Source organism: Coregonus lavaretus (assembly GCF_964263955.1).
Source record: "Coregonus lavaretus genome assembly, chromosome: 32".
Classification (NCBI taxonomy): domain Eukaryota; kingdom Metazoa; phylum Chordata; class Actinopteri; order Salmoniformes; family Salmonidae; genus Coregonus; species Coregonus lavaretus.
The window spans coordinates 19,091,038-19,111,072 of NC_140019.1; the positions used below are offsets into that span (position 1 = coordinate 19,091,038).

General features: G+C 42.2%; 1 protein-coding gene across 1 annotated transcript in view; it reads left to right on the forward strand.

The window, feature by feature from the left end:
* The first annotated feature begins 822 nt into the window (after positions 1 to 822).
* Positions 823 to 20,035, forward strand: part of LOC311107451 (nucleophosmin-like) — a 34,225-nt gene continuing 15,012 nt past the window's right edge. Inside the window, exons 1-8 of the mRNA XM_084149948.1 lie at positions 823 to 897; positions 1,207 to 1,289; positions 2,036 to 2,155; positions 3,797 to 3,890; positions 4,035 to 4,126; positions 5,897 to 5,958; positions 6,060 to 6,138; positions 7,520 to 7,618. Of these exons, the coding sequence (XP_084006074.1) occupies positions 846 to 897; positions 1,207 to 1,289; positions 2,036 to 2,155; positions 3,797 to 3,890; positions 4,035 to 4,126; positions 5,897 to 5,958; positions 6,060 to 6,138; positions 7,520 to 7,618 (681 nt within the window). The 5' untranslated portion in view covers positions 823 to 845. The remainder of the gene's footprint in view (positions 898 to 1,206; positions 1,290 to 2,035; positions 2,156 to 3,796; positions 3,891 to 4,034; positions 4,127 to 5,896; positions 5,959 to 6,059; positions 6,139 to 7,519; positions 7,619 to 20,035) is intronic.

Consider the following 20,035-nt stretch of genomic DNA (forward strand, 5'->3'; position numbering starts at 1 on the left):
GTCGGATACAGAGCTGTTGCCATACCAGGCGGTGATGCAACCAGTCAAGATGCTTTCGATGGTGCAGCTGTATAACTTCTGGAGGATCTGGTGACCCATGCCAAATCTTTTCAGTCTCCTGAGGTGGAATAGGCGTTGTCGTGCCCTCTTCACGACTGTCTTGGTGTGTTTGGACCATGATAGTTTGTTGGTGATGGGGACACCAAGGAACTTGAAGCTCTTGACCCGCTCCACTACAGCCCCGTCAATGTGAATGGGGGTGTGCTCGGCCCTCCTTTTCCTGTAGTCCACGATCAGCTCATTTGTCTTGCTCACATTGAGGGAGAGCTCCTCCTTATAGGCTGTCTCAGCACTATGGTGTTGAACGCTGAGCTGTAGTCAATCACCAGCATTCTCACTTAGGTTTTCTTAGGGGCAGTGTGGAGTGCAATAGAGATTGCGTCATCTGTGGGGTGGTATGCGAATTGGAGTGGGTCTAGGGTTTCTGGGATGATGGTGTGGATGTGAGCCATGACCAGCCTTTCAAAACACGTTATGGCTACAGACAGTGTTACTACACAGGTATAAAAGCAATATTAATGTAAAATGGTACACATCATTACAAAACAGCAATTTCATACTACAGTAGATGTTCAAATCTCAAGTATCACAGGCTTATTTCTAGTTCCTTTGCAATGACTCCATCTGGTGGACGTAAATCAAAGTGGGGTTCCCCCTTTTGTCTCACCCCAAGCTTTGATTCGATTGGACAAATATGATTTCCACAACTTCCTTTCAGCTATCCCATTGGCTTACTGAGCTGTCACTTGCCTTTACGGAACAGAACAATAACATTTAGGTGGAAAATGGCGGAGGATAGCGTCCCAGATTTAACCAGACCTCAAATGTATTTATTTGGTGAGCACGTCTGTACTGCCAAGATTAATTTTAGTGCACAGTTAGTAATGGCAGACATTTGTCATTCGTTACATAGCTATAGCTCTTCCACACACACCAAATGTCTATATTAAGCTAGCAATGCATATTAGCTTCTCGCGCCAATTCAGCAAAACCCTCTTTTGTTTGCAAGTTAGCTAGCTAGGAAGCTAGCTGGCTAGCTAGCTAGCTTAACTTGTTATCAATGATACTGTTATATTTCTGATTTCAATGTAGAATGTCAACAGCTATTTGCTTAGAGTTTGCTAACCTGTGTGTTGTGAACTTCAGGTTGTGCACTCAAATCGGACAAAAAGGAGTTCAAAGTCGAGGTGGAGGACGATGATGCGGATCATCAGCTGTCACTCAAAGCAGTAAGATCATGATGCCAATTCTGAGATCGAGTTTCCAATTACAGAATATCATGATATTGTAACTAGCTAGCTACTTTGCCAAAAGTTCATCATGGCGTTTTAAAACAATAAAAATGGCCATCAGAATTAGGTCCTGAAAACGGATGCATTTCAGTATGCTACAACTACTGTGAGTTTCTTTAACTGTAATGATATAGCTAGTTATATGTTCTTAAATATTATTCATCAAGTCCATTTATTTTTACACTTTTTGCAGTATATTTATCTTTGCACCTGTGCAGACTGGCACCTGTTAGGGATTTTTTGGGGACAAAAACGTTTTATTTTATGTAATGGAATATGTAGTCTCTTTCACCTGTTTCCCTTTTGTTTCATTACCTTTGGAAAATAACAGAAGTCCCTTTGTACCAGTACGCCACAATACCAAGTTCACCTTTGTCAACATAATGAGTAGAGATTTCTAATAGTCACAGTTCTTTGATGTGTATTTAAAGGAATAACATATTCATCAACAGACAATGTGTTTTCTTATACTTAGCTGACCTTCTGCTCATTTTCTTACCATTGCAAATGATCCAGTTCCTATCCTCTAAATAGATATCCTCATTGTAACATTCTTTCAGTCACTCAAGCAAAGATGATGATTGACAGACAAATGAGGGAGACTGGAGGGTGTTGGCGTGTTCCAACATGGAAAAACATACAGTATCATATCTGTGAAACAGCTGTGTGTGTTGGTGTTGCAGGTGTGCCTGGGTGCGGAGGCCGAGGATAAGTTTCACACGGTGGAGATCGAGGGCGTCACATACGACGGAAAGACCACCAAAATTCCACTGGCTGTGCTGAAGCCGTCCGTGCTGCCCTCTGTGAGTGTTTTAGAATGATGAATCTCCATAATTCGTGCTCTTACTCACCGTAAGCTTTAGGAATGTTCTTTTAACCTTGTCCCTTATTCCACTTTTGTAATAGCGAAAAACACTCCACTCCATTACCATGCAATTACTAAGATAACATGTGTTGTTACTGTAGTAATTACAGTGTTACTACACAGGTCTACACAGATGCTACAGGTATTTTTGGCCATGACCCAAGTCACAATACTGGGCTGGATTCAATGAACCACACAACCTATTACTATTGCACATTTTTGCACACGCTACATTGGTGGCTATAGAGACAGCGACCTACGCTTGTTATGACAAGGTCATGCCAGTGAGGGGCTATGTCTCCATGATGTCAGCCTGGTTTCTCCTAAAGCAATGATAGGCAACTTTGATGGGGGTGGGGGCCACAAAAAATCTGAACTCAACATGCGGGGCCACAGTGGCTTGCGGGTCTGCGTACCCACATCTATACCCACACATGCAGTCAGAGCTAGCCCTAGCCTTTTGAGGACCCTAAGTGAAATTTAGTTGGGGAGCCCACCAAAACAATTTCCTGCAATTCTGCACATTTTGCCATGGGGCGTAGAGAAAATATTGCCGTTTTAAAGCAAGTTTACTGCAATTCTGCACATTTTACCATGGGACGGAGACAAGATTTAGCTATTTTTTTAACTAACTTCATACAATTCTACTCATTTTGCCATGGGGCGGAGAGAAATCTTTGCAGTTTTTAATATGATATCTGAGTGAGAGTGACTAACAAAATCAATGGAGGCCGGCGGTCGGTAAATCGACCATGATTACTTCAAGTTTAGATACTGTAGCTGGCCGCTAGACTAACTTACCAATAAATAAAAAATGCTCTGTGACTGACATAACAAGAGAGAAACTGCTGATGCACAACCACATTTTGAAATTGCACCCTGTGTATTCTAACTCTCAGCAGTAAGTTGACACCCTGACTGGCGGAATTGATCCACGATCCTACAAAAGGCCGCTAGTTGCCCATCCCTGTCCTAAAGTAATCCAGTTTCTACATATTAAATGGAAAATATGACTGCCGCCCTGATCCAGAGGTCCAGAGAACACTGTCACTGTTTCTGACTTCTAATATTGTAACATGCTTGGCTTGTTGTCTGCTGCTTGACTTGTGTGTGTTTTGGTTCTGGTTCAGGCTTGAAAACACTAGCTGGGAGTGGATAATTGTGTTACTTTATGGAAGTTATCACTACCTGAACACTTCAACAGTAGTTACTCTAATACCTACACCTGTGTTTTGTTTGGTTGCCATCACCACCAGAACAATGGCCTGGTACTTAGGAATTCACATTCACAACTGTCTGGCAGCACCCACAACTTTTATGTTTAGCAAGCAGATACAAGTGAATAGATGTTTTGATTTTAATATGGTAATACATTAATAGATCATTTGATAAGATACCTTTGCTAGCAGATCCATGGGGTTCCTTCCCCATGGGGAAAAAACAAGTTGAATGTACATTCTCTAATGTCATTTGTGACGTTGAACTTCTATGTTTGATAGTTTCAACCTCTCATAAATGTGAAACACTTAAAATATTGATTATTTTATTCCTCATTTGAATGCTCTCCCCTGTTTGGCAGGTGAGTTTAGGAGGGTTTGAGATCACCCCTCCGGTAACCTTCCGCCTCCAGTCTGGCTGTGGACCAGTGTACATCAGTGGACAGCATTTTGTCAGTGAGTGACTTTTTATTTGCAGTCTGCTCATTTAGTTTCTTTGGGCTTGATATAAGGTGACATTTTGACAGGTCAAGACAGCAACACTGAATTAATTATTTCCACTTTGCAAAAAAAGAGGCGTAACCTAATCTCAATTTATAGGTGTGAAGGACTCTGATGAGGAAGAGGAGGAAAACAACACATCACCTGTGAAGAGGCTGTCAAGCTTGACCTCAGGGAAGCGTCCTGCTCCGGTAAGTTCCTCCTGCTGTTTACTTAGCTCATACAACAGGTATATAATGGAATAAACATGTTGTATTGTATTCAACTGCATACATACAGTTGAAGTCGGAAGTTTACATACACTTATGTTGGAGTCATTAAAACTTGTTTTTCAACCACTCCACAAATTTCTTGTTAACAACCTACAGTTTTGGCAAGTCGGTTAGGACATCTACTTTGTGCATGACACAAGTAATTTTTCCAACAATTGTTTACAGACAGGACAGATTATTTCAATTATAATTCACTGTATCACAATTCCAGTGGGTCAGAAGTTTACATACACTAAGTTGACTGTGCCTTTAAACAGCTTGGACATTTTCTGAAAATGATGTCATGGCTTTAGAAGCTTCTGATTGACATAATTTGAGTCAATTGGAGGTGTACTTGTGGATGTATTTCAAGGCCTACCTTCAAACTCAGTGCCTCTTTGCTTGACATCATGGGAAAATCAAAATAAATCAGCCAAGACCTCAGAAAAGAAATGGTATAAGTCCGGTTCATCCTTGGGAGCAGTTTCCAAACGCCTGAAGGTACCACGTTCATCTGTACAAACAATAGTACACAAGTATAAACACCATGGGACCACGCAGCCGTCATACCGCTCAGGAAGGAGACGCATTCTGTCTCCTAGAGATGAACGTACTTTGGTGCGAAAAGTGCAAATCAATCCCAGAACAACAGCAAAGGACCTTGTGAAGATGCTGGAGGAAATAGGTACAAAAGTATCTATATCCACAGTAAAACGAGTCCTATATCAACATAACCTGAAAGGCCGCTCAGCAAGGAAGAAGCCACTGCTCCAAAACAGCCATAAAACAGCCAGACTACAGTTTGCAACTGCAAATGGGGACAAAGATTGTACTTTCTGGAGAAATGTCCTCTGGTCTGATGAAACAAAAATAGAACTGTTTGGCCATAATGACCATCGTTATGTTTGGAGGAAAAAGGGGGTCACTTGCAAGCTGAAGAACACCATCCCAACTGTGAAGCACAGGGGTGGCAGCATCATGATATGGGGGTGCTTTGCTGTAGGAGGGACTGGTGCACTTCACAAAATAGATGGCATCATGAGGAAGGAAAATTATGTGGATATATAGAAGCAACATCTCAAGACATCAGTCAGGAAGTTAAAGCTTGGTCGCAAATGGGTCTTCCAAATGGACAATGACCCCAAGCATACTTCCAAAGTTGTGGCAAAATGGCTTAAGGACAACAAAGTCTAGGTATTGGAGTGGCCATCACAAAGCCCTGACCTCAATCCTATAGAAAATTTGTGGGCAGAACTGAAAAAGCGTGTGCGAGCAAGGAGGCCTACAAACCTGACTCAGTTACACCAGCTCTGTCAGGAGGAATGAGCCAAAATTCACCCAACTTATTGTGGGAAGCTTGTGGAAGGCTACCCGAAACGTTTGACCCAAGTTAAACAATTTAAAGGCAATGCTACCAAATACTAATTGAGTGTATGTAAACTTCTTACCCACTGGGAATGTGATGAAATAAATAAAGGATGAAATAAATCATTCTCTGCTATTATTCTGACATTTCACATTCTTAAAATAAAGTGGTGATCCTAACTGACCTAAGACATGGGATTTTTACTAGGATTACATGTCAGGAATTGTGAAAAACTTTGTATTTGGCTAAGGTGTATGTAAACTTCCGACTTCAACTGTACCATATTCCTCATCAGGCCTTATTAACAAAAGTTTTAAATACATTGTGTTTATTTCCCTTTGCAGAAGAAACTGAAAATGGAGTCAGATGATGATGATGATGACAGCGATGATGATGATGATGCTGAGTATGTATATTTGGTTGTTTAGTGTGTCTTGCGTCATGTATCTTTGTAGGACTACCATTAGGTAACCTGACAAATCAATTTTCTTGTTCTATTCTTTGTAGTGATGATGACGACGATAGTGATGAAGATGAGAGTGAGGTGAAAGTACAGAAAGTTCCAGCCAAACCAACCATAAAGAAAGTAAGTCCTGTTATTCTCTGTCCTCAAATTTAGCAACCATAAGACCTTGACAAATGATGCTGGGTATAGATGATGAATCTTACATGTCCACTAGATGTCATGTTAGACAAGGACTTGTCCATGTAGAGGAGCACGCCAATAAGAAATCCAACAAGTACTATTATGTCATCTTAGATAGCTAGGATTGTGACACATTTCACCAGACCTTGGAATAGCCACAGGATGAGACGTTTCACAACATAATCTAAAATGTTGTAGGCATATTTTATTGTCAAGTCTCATTTGTGGTATTGCATATCAGTGTCAAAGACCATTTTGTCAAATTCTTGTTGTTATTGCAAGTCTGGTAAACTACATGTTTTTAGTGCTCTCATTTGCACTCGCTGACCGGCGGCCATTTTGCTCGAGACGGAGTGGGGGAAACTTTTTCATCTTGTTCCCTCTAGTACCCATCTGGTTTTTCGAGACTAAAACACAGGGTCTGCGGGTATAATGATCGCATTTCTCCTCTGTAATCTACCTCAACACTCACTGTTTCACCAGCACCGTGCAGAGCGAGACGCAGTAAAGACAAAATGAGAAACACAGCCCACACGTCTAGGCATGGGAATTCCCATTTCCTTAACCCCCGCCCCCTCACCTAGGCCTACATGTCCTGTCCCTCTGTCCTCCTGCCGCATCTTTCTTTATTCTATCTTCCTCTCTGACATCCCCCCTTCTCTTGTCCAACAGTTCCTCATTGCACCTGGCCTTTGTCTTTGAACAGTGTGTGTGCGTGGCTGTGAACGTGCGTGCCTGTGTGTGTATCATTGTGTGTGTCTGTTTGTGATTTTGAAGGCAGCGTCCAAGTCTTAACTGTGCCAGGCCCGAGAGAGATCAAAGCGAGGCAGATGCACATACCTGATATGAGCACTGACTCTAGCCCCAGGGCCAGATGACAGCTGAGCCTTTCTGTCACCTGTTGATTTATTCTGCTATCCCCCTCTACAGATGCACATCTTTATTCGACTTCCTCTTCTTTTCTTTGCTCCGTAACTCTTTGTCATGCTCATACTGTATTATAGTGATGAGCAGTGACAGCATGGGTATTAATACGCTTCCTGGGTTGAAACACTGAGTGGATGGCGAGCATACTAATTACTGTTCCCCCAATACCCTCCTTTACTAATTTCCCATTTCCCTCCTTTTGAAGACTGAGGTAGTGTATATAGGCAGACAGGCAGGCAGGCAGGCTTCTAAGTGAAATGGTCTATTTTGACAATAACAACACTTTTTTGCTGTGAACGTTATGTCATCCCAATTGAAAAGATTAGTAGAATTGGATTTTCTATTTTGTATGGTGCTTCCTGCATGTCTCCCAACTAGTTCTGTTGTCTGTCAGAGCCCGGAGCCTTTGGGGAAGAAGCCGAAAAGTGTGACATGGGCGCAGAATGGCTCACCAGGGAAACAAGGGGGACCATCAGCTCAACCTCAAACCAAGGTAGGTCAACTCTTACACCTGTTTAGACCTCTTTAGGCCAATGTGAAGCCAGAGTAATTACTCACATCCAAATTAAGCGCTGGTGGCTGCTCCCAAAAGTGGTCTTTTCATTTGGCAGATAAATCGTAGAGTTTTCAATCTATGGGAAAAGGTCATGTGATTCCAAAATAGGCATAGAGCTGAGGAGGCAATGAGAGATTCCAAATAGTTGTTTGTGTTTAGGCAGTCCCAAAGCAGACAGTTTAAAGGGGCAGTCCCAAAGCAGACAGTTTAAAGGGGCATTTGTGGTCTAGGCTTCAAAATAAACTCATGGAAAACACATGTTCTCAGCCAGACAGTTTAGAGTGAAGAATCTTAATAACAGTGTTATGCATTAAAGAACATAATTGGTTAAAGAAAACTGTGATAAAGAAAAAAGTATACCATTTTACATTTACATTTTAGTCATTTAGCAGACGCTCTTATCCAGAGCGACTTACAGTTAGTGAATACATTTTTTATTTTTTTTATTTTTTATACTGGCCCCATGCAAACGCCATGCTCTATCAACTGAGCTACATCCCTGCCGGCCATTCCCTCCCCTACCCTGGACGACGCTGGGCCAATTGTGCGCCGCCCATGAGTCTCCCGGTCGCGGCCGGCTGCGACAGAGCCTGGATTCGAACCAGGATCTCTAGTGGCACAGTTAGCACTGCGATGCAGTGCCTTAGACCACTGTGCCACTCAGGAGTACAGTTTCATTTAAGGACCAAAGGATTGACAGCCGACCCATATAGATTGCAAAATAGTTGGGAAGAGATTTTTGACGTACCGATTCCATGGCATAGTGTTTATGAACTGATACGCAAAACGACGCCGGATTCTAAACTTTTTCAATTTAAATTACTATATAAAATTCTTGCTACCAATAGAATGTTATTTATATGGGGGATACAATCTTCCCAGCTCTGCAGATTTTGCTGCGAAGAGACAGAATCATTAGATCATTTGTTTTGGTACTGACCATTTGTAGCTTGTTTTTGGACACAGGTCCAGGAATGGCTAAAGGATTGCAAAATTTACCTGGAGCTAACTCTGCAGATAGCATTACTGGGTGATCTGAAAAGTCATAGTCAATCGATCAATAATATAATAATACTTTTAGCAAAAATGTTTATTTTCAATTTACAATCTGTAGAAACAATGAGAATAGAAAGGTTCAGAACTTTTGTAAAACATCACAGTACAGTTGAAAAATATATGGCAAATAGAAATCCAATATGGATGGTGTTAAGAGATAGATGGGTGGTGTTGAATGGAGTTGAAGGATGGGACTAATAACAACTAACAACAACTAATAACAACAAGATAACTAATAATGTAAGCATACTGTGTCCATAATAAGTATATAGTTTATAGGTTGAGAGCTTTTGTGAAAGAGCACAGTTAGAAAGATATGGCATATAGAAGCAAACCGGATGGACATCATGAAAATGATCGGAGAGGTTGCGGGTAGAGGAAGTTCAGGAGTAAAAACAAACAAAATATAATTATTGTAAAATTGACTGTGTCCCTAAAATGTATATAGTATGTATAAGCTGGAAGTAGAGGCCTAAGCATTGTTGTTCACTAGTTTACTCCAGTTAGGGAAGGGGTGGTGGGGTTGGGAAGTAATAAAGGGAAATATATTTTTTTAAAGGATATGTATGTATGTATATATGTATATATATATGTGTGTGTGTGTGTGTGTATAATATATATACCGTGAGGGGAAAAAAGTATTTGATCCCCTGCTGATTTCGTACGTTTGCCCACTGACAAAGACATGATCAGTCTATAATTTTAATGGTAGGTTTATTTGAACAGTGAGAGACAGAATAACAAAACAAAAATCCAGAAAAACGCATGTCAAAAATGTTATAAATTTATTTGCATTTTAATGAGGGAAATAAGTATTTGACCCCCTCTCAATCAGAAATATTTCTGGCTCCCAGGTGTCTTTTATACATGTAACGAGCTGAGATTAGGAGCACACTCTTAAAGGGAGTGCTCCTAATCTCAGCTTGTTACCTGTATAAAAGACACCTGTCCACAGAAGCAATCAATCAATCAGATTCCAAACTCTCCACAATGGCCAAGACCAAAGAGCTCTCCAAGGATGTCAGGGACAAGATTGTAGACCTACACAAGGCTGGAATGGGCTACAAGACCATCGCCAAGCAGCTTGGTGAGAAGGTGACAACAGTTGGTGCGATTATTCGCAAATGGAAGAAACACAAAAGACCTGTCAATCTCCCTCGGCCTGGGGCTCCATGCAAGTTCTCACCTCGTGGAGTTGCAATGATCATGAGAACGGTGAGGAATCAGCCCAGAACTACACGGGAGGATCTTGTCAATGATCTCAAGGCAGCTGGGACCGTAGTCACCAAGAAAACAATTGGTAACACACTACGCCATGAAGGACTGAAATCCTGCAGCGCCCGCAAGGTCCCCCTGCTCAAGAAAGCACATATACAGGCCCGTCTGAAGTTTGCCAATGAACATATGAATGAGGATGAACTGGGTGAAAGTGTTGTGGTCAGATGAGACTAAAATGGAGCCCTTTGGCATCAACTCAACTCGCTGTGTTTGGAGGAGGAGGAATGCTGCCTATGACCCCAAGAACACCATCCCCACCGTCAAACATGGAGGTGGAAACATTATGTTTTGGGGGTGTTTTTCTGCTAAGGGGACAGGACAACTTCACTGCATCAATGGGACGATGGATGGGGCCATGTACCGTTAAATCTTGGGTGAGAACCTCCTTCCCTCAGCCAGGGCATTGAAAATGGGTCGTGGATGGGTATTCCAGCATGACAATGACCCAAAACACACTGCCAAGGCAACAAAGGAGTGGCTCAAGAGTGGTCCTCTGTAGCTCAGCTGGTAGAGCACGGCGCTTGTAACGCCAAGGTAGTGGGTTCGATCCCCGGGACCACCCATACACAAAAAATAATAATTATGCACGCATGACTGTAAGTCGCTTTGGATAAAAGCGTCTGCTAAATGGCATATTATATTATTATATCAATAAGAAGCACATTAAGGTCCTGGAGTGGCCTAGCCAGTCTCCAGACCTTAATCCCATAGAAAATCTGTGGAGGGAGCTGAAGGTTCGAGTTGCCGAACGTCAGGCTCGAAACCTTAATGACTTGGAGAAGATCTGCAAAGAGGAGTGGGACAAAATCCCTCCTGAGATGTGTGCAAACCTTGTGGCCAACTACAAGAAACATCTGACCTCTGTGATTGCCAACAAGGGTTTTGCCACCAAGTACTAAGTAATGTTTTGCAGAGGGGTCAAATACGTATTTCCCTCATTCAAATGCAAATCAATTTATAACATTTTTGACATGCGTTTTTCAGGATTTTGTTGTTGTTATTCTGTCTCTCACTGTTCAAATAAACCTACCATTAAAATTATAGACTGATCATGTCTTTGTCAGTGGGCAAACGTACAAAATCAGCAGGGGATCAAATACTTTTTTCCCTCACTGTATGTATATATATATATATTTGCGAGAAAAAAAAAAACATATTGGAAGTGATGCAGACAATTACATTGATGGAAGTTACAATCTATCTGCAATATTAAAGCTGATCTACCCCCCCCCCCCCCCCCCCCAAAAAAAAAAAAAAAAAAAAACTTATGCTGTTGAACATGAAAAATGGCAGATATCTTTCAGCATATAGGAGTTGTGATGCGCATAGAGCATACACATCAGCTGTTTGTTCATGGGGGACAGTATAGAAGATCCTGCGTGCAATAGCTACATTTATGTTAACAGTCTGTCACAAGAGACTACATTTGATGTAAATAAAGCTTATTAATACCTATGTATTTCCATAGTAGTTACATAGTCACATTTTGAATGTTCACAGTAAGACACATACTTATTATGTAAGACGTGTCTGCTCATAAGACCACTGTTCCAGAAGTACTTGCCAAACCTTCAACAAGCTGCATTTAATTAAAGCACTGCAAAGAATGCGATAAATCCCAAGTAGCAATTAGCTCAAGACTGGTACTTAATTACTTAGGTGGAATGTCTTGGACAGCGGCCTTACAAACCCGAGGATTGAACTCTCTGTGTTAAACAAACACATCTGACCCCTGAACACATTTCCCAGGATGGGGTTTAAGACCACGACCCCTCGGCCTGACCTACCGTTTTGAGTTGCAGACCACCTTTGATGCCAAAACACGCCTCCCTCCCACCTTTGCAACCTTCTCATTTTCCACCCATCCTTAAGAATGCCCTAATCAGCCCCCCCACCCACCCACGTAGCCCCCCAAATGAGTCTAGCTTGACTTGAAACAGTAGCAGTGACCTTTTGTCGCAGTAATTTCTCTCTTGTATTGACATAACATAGACTAGCCTCGAACAACAACAGGTTGTTTTTGCCTTAATCAAATAAGAAATTAACGTAAATTAATGTAAGAGAACCTCTCATTTAAATTTTCAAAACTTCATAGCAGTGTCTCAAAGTCTGAAGCTCCTTTTCTCTCTAACAATATGTAAGGTAAGACGCCTTCAATACTTCCTGTCATGACAAGAAATGATCAAAATCCTCACAGCACATTGTTTCGGACTGAAAACGGTACCCTTTGTACGTGATGTCAGACACTAATGCACAATGAGGTGAGACTTGCTATGCTAATCACCGGGGTGGTGCGTAGCCCTCGGGGCAGCGTGCGGTGTGTGTCAGAGCGAACGCTGATTAATCTAGCTAATTCTGTAATGGCCGCTGTTCACCATGTCACGACAGCCGTTGTTAAAATGGTAGTGGGGATTAACCAACAGGCTAACCGCCGAAACCTCCTCAGTGATTTCCCTAAGGACATGGAGTAGCCAGCCAAATAGAAAAAGTAGCCAGCCAGGGAGTTTCGGGATGGGGGTGGTTTAGTTTTCCTCCATTTCTGCTCAGCTGCGCACAGCCCTATTCTGTGAGCAAGCAGAGTCACTCGGCTACAGAGCAAGAGGGGAGGGTCGAGGAAAGGGGACAGTCGGAGTCGAAGGAGGCTGAAAGGGAGCAGAGTAGGGTCGAAGATAACGCATGGCCGTCTGTGTAGGGGCTGAGTAGGTAGGGTTGGAGAATAAGTAGCAATAGCTTTTATAACTTTCAGTCTTTTTACTTTTATCGTATTCTCGAGCAGAGTGAGGCTCTGTCTCCACTACCTTTTGTTCCTGCAGTGAGGATTCAACATCTTCATCTGTTTTCAGAATTAATCTGCAGATAATCGCCAAAAAGCAGTAGTAGCCTACCTGTATGCAAATTACTGATGCGATTCAGTTCCCGGCGTTCACATTAAAGACCTGTTCAAAAAGAGCTGTTCTTAGCAAACAACCCATCACTAGGCTACACTGACAAGTCACTTTAGCGGTCACTGACGAGTCACTTTAGCGGTCTCTGACAAGTCACTTTAGCGGTCACTGGCAAGTCTTGACATGGGCTTCGAATCCTAGGAAAATACAAACAAGATCTTTGGTTTACTGTCCTGATGAAATGCCATGGACATATAACTACGTTGTATGATTTATGAATAGCAAAGGGACATAGGAGATTTACTTTATTCAGTCAGTTCGACACCTTTTATAAACTAGTCAACACTTGCTGTTCGGTCATCAATCAAAGCGCAGTAAATAGCCTATGCACCCCGACTCCATGGCTGGCTATATGAAACGGGAAAGAAAATAAATGAATGTTTCCCAAAACAATAATGAAGTGGATTTCAACTCATCGTACACATTTACATTACAGGAGACGATGAAGAAGCATCATGCTCTCCCTCGTCCGTAAAAAGAAATTAGACTGCAACCACAGCGCACAAAAATAACACCAGTAGCGAGAGGCAGGACTGACAAACCAACAGTGTTTCCCTGTCATTGCTTGCTTTGTGACTGATAGGCGCCTGTCCTATCAATAGATCACTAGAAGATGCATTTCGTTCATTCTAGTGGGAAAAGGCTATACAGACTTTTCTGACAAGCGAATTGAATCTTTTAAATGAAACGAAGCCCAGTTAATTTATGGAAACTAACTAGGCTTAGGGAAAACCCTGGCCTCCTGCCAGTTTAACCCCCCAGTCCCACCCTACCTACCCCCCACTCCCTCAGCCACCCCTCTCCACAGCCTCCTCACACCCCTCGCTTCCTGGACACACCTTCTCCCAATTGCTCTCATTATGAGTGTTTGATGTCAGGGGCAGCAGGCAGGTTGCTCCCAGATGCTCCTGAAGTTGGAGGAAGCAGGCGTTTTCTTAGTGCTTGTGAATGGTCATTAGGGTGGCTCGTCAGATCCTTTGCCAGTACCTTTCTCACCATATTTCTAAACTCTTTGTCCCGTTGTCTACACTTTTTGGTGCGGGGGAAATTGGTCGATGTGACTGTCATTCAAGTTTGTTGGTCTGAAGTTGAGTCGTCTATGGTGTGTTAGTGCTTTTTGATTGATGGAAGTGGAAGCAGGCTGCCTGCTCTGTGATGATGCCTCCAAGCATACACCATGGTCATAAAGCTGTAAAATGCTCTGCCTGAGATTCTCCTCGTAAATCCTCACTTTTGGCGACTGACGGACACCCAGTTCAATTTGCATCTGTGTCTTGCCTACCTGTTCACAATTATTTTAATCACATCTCAAATTGTCCTGATTTTTCAATCGTTCTGCATTGTACTGTTTGAATAAAGTTGAGATAAATAAACACTTTTTTTAGTCCTAGTCTTGGGAGTGGAAGTTTCTCAACAAACTGTCTTTTGTCTCCTTACCTGGGCCCCAAAGCCCTCCTACAAGACACCAAAGGGACAATTACTACCTCACTCAGACTTAGCCGGCAGAAGTGTCATCATGACTATGTGTTTGAATCGGAGACGAGCGATTACATGAAATACTAGCGTGCAAGTGATTAAGTCACATGCCCCATCTGTAATCAGTGTCTGGCGGAGATTAAACAGCATGCTCTGTTTATCAGCTGTTTCAGGTCCACAGCTGTCCTTTGGAAGTGGAGAGCCGCCCCCAAATAATAAATACGCTGGGCTTTTCTTGGCCAGAAGCCAGTGGCATGTGTGTTTTTCAGAGTTGGAGGTGTGTGTGTGTGTATATGTGTGTGTGTGTACGTGTGTGTGTGTATGTGTGTGTGTGTGTGTATGTGTGCGTTATTGTCCTCTCATTTGATACCTTTGATCTGTGCGATGAATGCCGATTTCTGCGGAGGAAAGAGAAGATTATTGCATTCTCCAAAGGGAAGAAAAAAAGAATCATGGCCTTGTTTTTTAACCGTTCGGCTCAATCTACTTCTTAAACCCTTGTCTACTTTTGTACAGAGGCGTAGTTGCCAAAAAATAGGTTCCTTTGTCCATCCCATAATCAAGATACTGTATCTCTGTTATTATTTCGGGTAATGATCAGAGTTTACACATTACTTTCAATATGTTTCAAATACAATGGTTTGAATTCTCACTGTGCGGATCCACATGCTTGTTGTGGACGCACACGGGCTGATATTGCCGTGGTGATTCTGAGTGACATGCCATTTGAATGTGTTAACTTTGAATATACTATCCTCATTTGCTCCCATCACCTCTTTAGCTGCTATCTTCACATCAGTTATTGTATGTTTATATCTAATATTAAAAACAGCAAAGATCTTTTCAAAACCTTTTGACATCATGTACCATCATTGAGCACGGTTACATGTACACAATAATATGATTATTGTGTATAATCAGGTTGATATAGTAGTTTGTTTAAAATGTTTACATGCTTTGCAAGAAGAACGATTTCCCTAATAATCCTTTTTACATGAAAAATCTGAAATCAGTCTACTGATGGGACTTTTGTTAAATGCAGAAAATTGGCAATTAAAATAAAACATTCTACCACAGTGACCATGTTATTTTTGCCAAACCTTTTTGATTCTGAGTTCTGACATATAGAGTTTGTATGTGAAAACTCTTTCTAAGATGCATTCTTTCAGTTTTTCTGAACTCACTTCACTCGCGCATAAGAGGGGAAGGCTCGCGCTACCAGTGCTGGCACATGTGCAGATCAAATACACCGCGGGAACGTCGATGAAGCTGTTTAGATGTCCTAATCATTAGAAAGATTGATCAGAATACCAGGTGTTTTAATCAGTGTATGCTTACTTTGATTATGACTGATTTAAGATAATCAGAGTAAGGCGTTTACATGACTATTGCCATGCTCGGCCTACTGCCATAATCAGTTTTAATTATTAGTGTCCATGTAAATGTACTCATTAACCCTTTACACTCGTTTGAATTGGCCTATATGGATAGGGCTAAATCTAAATGTTTCTTATAGAAAAAATATGAAAAGCATATGCATGACCATCGTAGCAATCGAAAGGGAAACGCTTGGAGATTAAAGTTGAGGACACAGCAGTTCACCTGACAAGACTGAATCCAAACATTACACTGTTGATTTTATATGAATTTTACATTTACTGTACTTATCGCCACATTTGTTGATAACGAAATCTGAAAATACTCTGGATACATTCAGTAACATAAGAATATTCCTGGAAAATGTGGAGTAGATGCAACATAGACAAACAGAGGCTCATTCTATTCAGAACAACCCAGGGTATGACGCCATGTCATCTTGTAACTGTACATCAAAAATAGTGATCATAAACGTTGACACAGTACAGTGCCTTCGGAAAGTATTCAGACCCCTGAACTTTTTCCACATTTTGTTACGTTACAGCCTTATTCTAAAATTGATTAAATAAATAAAATCCTCAGCATTCTACACACAATACCCCATAATGACAAAGCGAAACAGGTTTTTCGAAATTTTAGCAAATGTATTAAATATAAAAAACAGATACCTTATTTACATAAGTATTCAGCCCCTTTGCTATGAGACTCGAAATTGAGCTCATGTGCATGCTGTTTCCATTGATCATCCGTGAGATGTTTCTACAACTTGATTGGAGTCCACCTGTGGTAAATTCAATTGATTAGACATGTCTATATAAGGTCCCACAGTTGACAGTGCATGTCACAGCAAAAACCAAGCCATGAGGTCTAAGGAATTGACCGTAGAGCTCCGAGACAGGATTGTGTCGAGTTATAGATCTGGGGAAGGGTACCAAAACATTTCTGCAGCATTGAAGGTCCCCAAGAACTCAGTGGCCTCCATTATTCTTAAATGGAAGCTGTTTGGAACCACCAAGACAGTTCCTAGAGCTGGCCGCCCGGCCAAATTGAGTAATCGGGGGAGAAGGGCCTTGGTCAGGGAGGTGACCAAGGACCTGATGGTCACTCTGACAGAGCTCTAGAGTTCCTCTGTGGAGATGGAAGAACCTTCCAGAAGGACAGCCATCTCTGCAGCACTCCACCAATCAGGCCTTTACGATAGAGTGGCCAGACAGAAGCCGCTCCTCAGTAAAAGGCACATGACAGCCCGCTAGGAGTTTTCCAAAAGGCACCTATAGACTCTCAGACCATGAGAAACAATACTCTCTGATCTGATGAAACCAAGATTGAACTCTGTGGCCTGAATGACAAGCGTCCTCCCGAGTGGCGCAGTGGTCTAAGACACTGCATCGCAGTGCTAGCTGTGCCACTAGAGATCCTGGTTCGAATCCAGGCTCTGTCGTAGCCGGCCGCGACCGGGAGACCCATGGGGCGGCGCACAATAGGCCCAGTGTCGTCCAGAGTAGGGGAGGGAATGGCCGGCAGGGATGTAGCTCAGTTGGTAGAGCATGGCGTTTGCAATGCCAGGGTTGTGGGTTCGATTCCCACGGGGGGCCAGTATGAAAAATAAAAAAATAATGTATGCACTCACTAACTGTAAGTCGCTCTGGATAAGAGCGTCTGCTAAATGACTAAAATGTAAATGTAAATGGAGGAAACCTGGCACCATCCCTACGGTGAAGCATGGTGGTGGCAGCATCATGCTGTGGGGATGTTTTTCAGTGGCAGGGACTGCTGGGAGACTAGTCAGGATCAAGGCAAAGATGAATGGAGCAAAGTACAGAGAGATCCTTGATGAAAACCTGCTCCAGAGCACTCAGGACCTCAGACTGGGGTGAAGGTTCACCTTCCAACAGGACAGTGACCCTAAGCACACAGCCAAGACAACGCAGGAGTGGCTTCGGGACAAGTCTCTGAATGTCCTTGAGTAGCCCAGCCAGAGCCCGGACTTGAACCCGATCGAACATAGCTGTGCTGTAACGCTCCCCATCCAACCTGACAGAGCTTGAGAGGATCTGCATAGAAGAATGGGAGAAACTCCCCAAATACAGGTGTGCCAAGCTGGTAGCATCATACCCAAGAAGACTCTGCTGTAATCGCTGCCAAAGGTGGTTCAATAAATTAGCAAACATTAAAAAAAAAAAACCTGTGTTTGCTGTGTCATTATGGGGTATTGTGTGTAGATTGATGAGGGGGAAAAAACAATTTAATCAGTTTTAGAATAAGGCTGTAAGGTAGCGAAATGTGGAAAAAGTCAAGGGGTCTGAATACTGTCCGAAGGCACTGTATATGACATGAGTTTTATGATATGGAAATGTACAGTGGCTTGCAAAAGTATTCACCCTCCTTGGCATTTTTCCTATTTTGTTGCCTTACAACCTGGAATGAAAATTGATTTTTTTGGGGTTTGTATCATTTGATTTACACAACATGCCTACCACTTTGAAAATGCAAAATAATTGTTTTTGTGAAACAAACAAGAAATAAGACAAAAAAACCAGAAAACTTGAGCGTGCATAACTATTCACCCCCCCAAAAGTCAATACTTTGTAGAGCCACCTTTTGCAGCAATACAGCTGCAAGTCTCTTGTGCTATGTCTCTATAAGCTTGGCACATCTAGCCACTGGGATTTTTGCCCATTCTTCAAGGCAAAACTGCTCCAGCTCCTTCAAGTTGGATGGGTTCCGCTGGTGTACAGCAATCTTTAAGTCATACCACAGATTCTCAATTGGATTGAGGTCTGGGCTTTGACTAGGCCATTCTCCTTAAACCACTCGAGTGTTGCTTTAGCAGTATGCTTAGGGTCATTGTCCTGCTGGAAGACTGAAACAGGTTTCCCTCAAGAATTTCCCTGTATTTAGCGCCATCCATCATTCCTTCAATTCTGTCCAGTTTCCCAGTCCCTGCTGATGGTGTTCTCGGGGTGATGAGAGGTGTTGGGTTTGCGCCTAGACATAGTGTTTTCCTTGATGGCCAAAAAGCTCAATTTTAGTCTCATCTAACCAGAGTACCTTCTTCCATATGTTTGGGGAGTCTCCCACATGGCTTTTGGCAAACACAAAATGTGTTTGCTTATTTTTTTCTTTAAGCAATGGCTTTTTTCTGGCCACTCTTCCGTAAAGCCCAGCTGTGTGGAGTGTACGGCTTAAAGTGTTCCTATGGACAGATACTCTAATCTCCGCTGTGGAGCTTTGCAGCTCCTTCAGGGTTATCTTTGGTCTCTTTGTTGCCTTTCTGATTAATGCCCTCCTTGCCTGGTCCGTGAGTTTTGGTGGGCGGCCCTCTCTTTGCAGGTTTGTTGTGGTGCCATATTCTTTCAATTTTTCAATAATGGATTTAATGGTGCTCCGTGGGATTTTTTTATAACCCAACCCTGATCTGTACCTCTCCACAACTTTGGCCCTGACGTGTTTGGAGAGCACCTTGGTCTTCATGGTGCCGCTTGCTTGGTGGTGCCCCTTGCTTAGTGGTGTTGCAGACTCTGGGGCCTTTCAGTTGGTAGAGCATGGCGTTTGCAACGCCAGGGTTGTGGGTTCGATTCCCACGGGGGGCCAGTATGGGAAAAAATATATATATAATAATGTAAGTCGCTCTGGATAAGAGCGTCTGCTAAAATGTAAATGTAAAATGTAATTATGTGACTTCTGAAGGTAATTGGTTGCACCAGATCTTAATTAGGGGCTTCATAGCAAAGGGAGTGAATACATATGCACGCACTTTTCCGTTATTTATTTTTACCTTTTTTTTAAACAAGTTATTTTTTTCATTTCACTTCACCAATTTGGACTATTTTGTGTATGTCCATTACATGAAATCCAAGTACAAATTAATTTAAATTACAGGTTGTAATGTAACAAAATAGGAAAACGCCAAGGGGGATGAATACTTTTGCAAGGCACTGTAAGTGCACGTTTGGACTTGCTTGTATGACATTAAAACATTATAATAAATAATCTTCAACGTCTCATATTTCAAAATACATAGAGTCCTCTTAATTTACAGCATATCCCTCACTCAGACAACAAAACATTTGCAAAAGTTGCCCAATTAGCAGGAGGGATGATGAGGGCAACTTCTTATCGCGCGCGGTGCTCGTGTTCAGAACGGCTGTTAGTAAAAACCCGCTGTGAAGCGCAGAGTCAGCTCTGACGTAATGTATAGCATGTTACTGTACAGCCACTG